The sequence below is a fragment of the Notothenia rossii genome, assembly GCF_949606895.1.
Source record: "Notothenia rossii genome assembly, chromosome: 12".
Classification (NCBI taxonomy): domain Eukaryota; kingdom Metazoa; phylum Chordata; class Actinopteri; order Perciformes; family Nototheniidae; genus Notothenia; species Notothenia rossii.
The window spans coordinates 15,757,784-15,763,768 of record NC_136911.1 but is presented as its reverse complement, the minus strand read 5'-3'; the positions used below and the strand labels follow the sequence as shown (position 1 = coordinate 15,763,768).

Here is a 5,985-nt window from a genome sequence, read left to right as displayed (position 1 = left end):
TGCTGACACAGAAGGACTCCCGAATAGGTGAATTGTGGTAAAGAAATAAAAAATAGAGAAAGTGCATCTCTGTCAGCAAAGCTTCTTTCAGTCAGAGGGTTAGGTAAAGGTTGAGATAGTTATCATGTGAGGAGAATTAACTAAAATACAATACATAGCAATGTTTGAACCAACCTTAGTCATGGGTTTGTTTTAAATACAAACGTTTACATATTCCTCACAAGCCACATTTTTTTTGATTGTTCAAGGCAATTCATTCCAGAATGTTCACTTAGTTCAAAGAAGCAACATGCATAGTAAGATAACAACTTTTTTTCACATTACTTGAAGTGAGAAGTTGTGTGTGAGAGTGCACACAATGTTATTGTTTGACGACAACTGGCCCCTGTTCATTAATACTGGTAGGAGAGGTTAAGTACATTTCAGTCAATATCATGGTGTGTGACATTAACAAGAATTCTGACTGAGCAGAGGTGTGTGTGTCTGTGTGAGGGAGGGTGTGTCTGAGTGTGTGGGTCAATTATTGTAAATGTTGAGATGTCCATGTTCTATGTGTGAGAGAGACTGGCACATAGAGGAAGAGACTGAGGGAGCACACAGAAAGGAGAGAGAGCGGTGGGGGGACATACACCCAGCATGTGTGCCTATCTGTATGATGTGGATCTTTGCAGTAACGCAGGGAAATTATTGGCTCTCAACCTCTAACTGGTTGGCCACCCCTGCTGTACACCCTAGTGTCCTTCAGGGTAGGGTGGGGGAGAGAGGCGCTGTACCCCAGCATCCTTTCCTCAAGGAGGGGGTAGGGTGGGGGAGAGAGGCGCTGTGCCCCAGGGTCCTTTCCTCAAGGTGGGGGTAGGGTGTGTGTGATGTCCTCATCAGGGTCTTCCTCACTGTCATCACTGATGTCACTGTCTTGGTCATGGTTCTCCACAGAATCATCAGGCCATTGAGGGGCATTTGGTCCGATTGCCAGGCTGTAGGCCGAAGAAAGATGCTGGATGTGTGTGTCCACGTCAGCAAGTCTTTTCTTTAGAAGACTAGCTAATCCATCTCTCCCTTCTTGAGTCATGTCTAGGGCAGAACATAGAGAATAGAATAGTGAAAAGGCATCTCATTTTTGTTGCTAGTACACACTGTGGATGTTAAGTAGTATTTGGTTATGGCATCATGGAATTTACCACTATGTCCTCCACATGACACATGTTGCATCTGCATCCTGATCTTGTCAGCCTGACTTCTCAGATAAAGGCAGTGCTGCCTCATCTCCCTCACAATTATGGCCCTCTCCTCCACAAGTCTCCTTTTGCCCATGTAGGCATCAAAGACTTTTTGGGCCAAAATGGACACTGATTCTGAAGAGAGAGGAACAGCAAGCATACCATTACCGACCAAGACATGCACCAGTAGGATAAGTGACCGGTCATAGTCCATTGACTGGGAAGCTGGTGTTATAGGTCTTGCTTAGTGCCAGAAAATAAACACATTATATAAAACACAAACAAGAGAAGCTCTTACCATCACTTTGCACTTCCCATGGCCATATTAGACTGTCTGTTGTTTGCTGTTCTGCAGACAGTCTTCTCTCCACCTCTTCTTCCTGGATTTCTCCTTCAGGAGGCTGTCCGGTGTTGTACTGGCGTATTGCCGCTAAGAGTTTGATCTTTTCCTCCCTTAACCTTTTGCGACGCAACTGCCAAATCTTATTGCTGTCTATATGACGTAATTGTAAAAAAGATTACAGAAACAATGTTCAATGGAATTTTTAAATTACATGACTGCAACTGAATAATAATAACTTACCAGTCTGTCTATAGAGAGGCAAGCTTTCTTTTGGCACAGCCCTAGAAGTACCTGCTCAATGGACATCTGGAGAGACTTATTGTCGCCTGATGTGTTGTCTTGGGTAAATAACAAGAAACACAGTTTAAGGACAAAGAAAACATAGGTGTTAATAATATACGTTAAATAACAATGTTATATTATCAAGTTAGGAAACAGCATACCGTTTGTTGCCCAGTCTCTAACATCATTAACCCATTGTTGGACTTTGTCCTCAGGGCATCCAAGCTCTTCGCAGGTGTCCTTCATTTTTTGAGTTTCACCCTCCAACATTGCGATTGTCTGTTGTAAAAAAGATGTTGCCGATACAGATGTACTTTCAAGATTTTCACCCAAATTTCCATAACTTTTCATGTCTTGAAAACAGTAATTAATCATTCAAACTTTTCCAGACCTGCGCAAGCACTCAGTATCCAACACTTTACCAGCTTGGACAATTATTTGTTTGTGACAGGTTTGCACATTAGTCTTACAAATCTAATCTTGTCATGCCTATACTTACATGGCCAATTACCTTGACATCTCTCTTGGCCAACACGACATGAAGGTTTTCCTGCTTCCGTCTGTTCCATCCCATTGCATGGACAGTCAACATGTCATTGCGAGCTGTTTTTAAAAGTAAAATTGACAAGCAGAAAATATAACTTGGGTATTTGGAAATCAACTCATAAAAACTCTAGTACTGTTGAAACAGACTACATCAAAGACAAAGATAAAGTAAAGTAAGAGATGGATAATAACTTCAAGACAGAATTATGTTGGTCTAATGACAAGAGGACATACCTGATTTTGTCATGTACTTAGTTGTGATGGGACAACGTGACAGAAAGCTGTTCACCATCTCCACTTCTTCCCCGGCCGTCGAACCAGCACCCTCCAAATTTCTCCCACTCCACACAATCTAACAAATACACATATATTATATGTCATAGATTAATAAAAAAAAATTCTTACAATCACAATAATATAAGAGTGGGCCTACCTCACACTTTGTGGAATGGGCCTCGGCATGCATGACCGAGAGAAACGGTTGCATGCTCAGCAAAGGTCGCAGTTCTGGCATTGTCTTTGCCACTTTCTCGAGGTAGGGCCAGTATTTACAAGCAATATCTGTGCAATAAAAATGCACGTTTGAAGGAACAAGAGGTAGGCAAATATTTCTCCTCTGAACATGTTGAGAGCTTTCAGTAGCACTCCATGTCTACATACAGCCACCTCTAAACCCTCTTCATCAAGCCTGCTGGCTCTTCTTGCTGTCCCTCGAGCAGCTGACCACTGGCTGGTACCACATGTACCTTTTCCTGGGGTCTACAATTAAAGACATTTTAATGTTACACTCTCAAAACAAGTAAAGGCTAGAAAAATCATAGGAAAAAAAATGTTGTGCTTACACATTTTACATTTGTTCTGACTTTGTCTACAAAGTCTGTGACAGCCGAGTCTTCTATGATGAACGGCCCTTTAAAAAGTGGTTCATCGATCCTAAATTAAAAAATAAATATTCAATTCATTATTATCATCATTGATAGGCTACTTCTTAAATTCAATTGACATACAAAAAAGATGTACCTCTGTGACGGTCGGAAACGGTACTGTTTCCTATTCCCATCCACTGACACAGCCAACATTTTGGGAGTAGAAGCTGGGCATGAGAAGGGTTCCTCACACGTCATTTTCTGGCACTCGTACTGGCAGGCCATATACTTCAGAAAGCTTCTTTGGAAGACATCTCCATGGATTTTTCCTGTCTGGAAGTTTGAGAAGCAAAATTCTTACCTTACACATGTCAGAATAATACGAGGAAACAGGAAGACTTTCACAGTGGTTGGAGGCAAGAGGGGGGCTATTAGGAGTATCCCTAACACGATATCCTGAAAAGTGAAGGTCAGGTTAGGATTGGCAGATGCTGGAAGAGAAGGAGCATTATTTCAGCTTTTGTCATATGCACCATGACTCTACTTTCTCTACAGTACAATACATAATCCTATTTTTTCCCACAGAAGAGCACAATTTTTTTCATCGTACAAATTGTGTTCTTCAGTAAAGAACAAAAGTTGGATTATGATATGTTTGATCTTATACAGTATGTCCTACATCTACCAGTGCTAGGTTTTTAGCTCTAATGTAACACTAGTTAAACTACTTTCAGTAACATTGTAAGCTTTTCAATTTAGTTATTTTGACATAAACATATTTCCAATCAACATGTTTCATCTACACAAAATAAAATGCATCCTTTCAGAATGCCCTCTACTTATGCAATACTCAGTGAAAGTCATCTTACCCTTCCATAATGCTGTGTCCTCCGTTCCAGCATCTGTACAAACGCCTGTCAGGACAAACCTGGTGCCACAGTCTTCAGGTCCTCAAAAGATTTGAAGACACCCGTGGAATATAACGTGTCTCCGCTTCTAATGAGGTCTCCCCAATCAGGTGTCCATTCGTAATTGCATGTGTTGCACACCCTCTTGGGGAGATGCAAATCATAACGCCCTAATAACAAATACAGTTTAGTAAAAACAATCGCATTCATTACCTGTATTAGGGTGACAAAAAGAACACTTAAAATCATACCATTCATGCAGACGAAAATGACAGGCCTGCCTATAGTCTCTGTAACACCTTCAGGGTTACACGAGTGTGAAGGCCTACCAGTGGGCAGAAGACGATCTGTGAAGAGAGGTTACAAATATGTCTTAAACTAGCAGCACATTAGGAAAGTTATAAAATAACCACTTGGGGCTAAATTGTGTTAAGTGAAATACCTTGGTGTCTCAAAGTGAACATGTCATTTGTCTTGACTAGTGACATTGTTGGGGGAATACATTTGAAATATCCTTCATTGAAGGACTCCCTGATATGAAGGGTGTGTATGCTGTGTTTAGAAATGTCAGTCATGACACAACCATTCAAGGGGCATGCATTCTCTGCAGCGAAGGACCGCAGGAGCGGAGCAATGTGAGCATCTCCTTTCCGGTACCATAGTTGAAGACAGCAAGCTGTCCAAGTGATGGGACCTTGCCTTTTGCCACTCCAATTGGGCAGCACTTTGGCGCAGGCACCATGAGGAAGAGGTTGATGGTTGATCAACCAAAAGCTCCTGCAATTGCTGAATCTCATCTTCTGGAAACAAACAAAAAAGAAAATGTTTAGCATCAGAAAAGCGTACTCATATTGTATCACGTATTCGTTTGATGTTATGTTGACACATTTCCTAAATTTCAATGATAGTAAATGTCATCCTACCAAAAAGCTGAGGGGGTACTGAAGAGGTTGCTCCAGCTGGTTCAACAGTCACTGGACTGTCAATGGCAACAGTTCTGGCTGAAAAATAATAATCATAATAATAAATATATTGGTAACAGATAATAATTACAGAGAACAGGAGGCAATCGCAGGCACATGTTATGCATTTAAAGAGTTCTAACAGTTCTAACCAACTCTAACTATTTATTACAATGGCCTATTTTTATATGTTCGACGGAATAACAGATATTTGTTCAATACCTCTCTAAGCTGAAACATGCTGTACCAATCATGTTGCGAACAATTAAAACAAAAATGATATGTTAATCATGAATACCTGTATACATGCACAAACCTTTAGTACGTCGGCAGGTTGCCCCACTTCTGCTCCTCCTTTTTAGAGGACACACCTGAGCATCTTTGCCAACCCAGCGGATTCTGCTCCTGTTAGATGCTGCTCTGGCCCTGTCTTCTTCCTCCTTCAATAAAGTAGTCATGCATTTTCACAACAAGCTGCTTTTCATTCCCAGTGTATTCCTATTCACTTACAAGCATTACAAAATTACAAGCACATAATCAATCAACCGAATCAGTACATCGGGCACAAAACCAATACAATTGAAATAAAAAAATGTACCTTCAGTTGTTTACAAAGTAAATCGGCAAGGAAAATGGCATCTTCTAGCTGTTCCTCGCCTTGTTTAGCAGCCATTTCAGGAACTAGAAATCAAAACACACACAGGTGTGTGTGTTTGCATGCGTATAAATACAAAAGAGAAAGTGGTAAAGAGACAGAGATGAAGATGGTAAAAATGGGGAGAAGACAGGAAGAAATGTAGGGAATATAGCTCTGAGGAGGGAGAAGAGAAGAAATTGAAAAAGGCTCTTAAAAGTGCTGTT

At 40.9% G+C, this 5,985-nt stretch overlaps 1 protein-coding gene across 1 annotated transcript; it reads right to left on the bottom strand.

Moving 5' to 3' along the window:
• Nucleotides 1–296: 296 nt before the first annotated feature.
• LOC307026610 (uncharacterized protein) lies at nt 297–4,285 on the bottom strand. The gene is made up of 10 exons (XM_079662139.1): nt 4,124–4,285; nt 3,409–3,587; nt 3,231–3,321; nt 2,623–2,740; nt 2,354–2,445; nt 2,004–2,121; nt 1,801–1,898; nt 1,516–1,710; nt 1,179–1,352; nt 297–1,071 (listed from the first exon to the last, which is right to left on the bottom strand). Exons 1-8 carry the CDS (start codon nt 4,154–4,156, stop codon nt 1,672–1,674), a joined length of 768 nt encoding a protein of 255 aa, XP_079518265.1. The 5' UTR covers nt 4,157–4,285; the 3' UTR covers nt 297–1,071; nt 1,179–1,352; nt 1,516–1,671.
• Between the last annotated feature and the right edge of the window lie 1,700 nt (nt 4,286–5,985).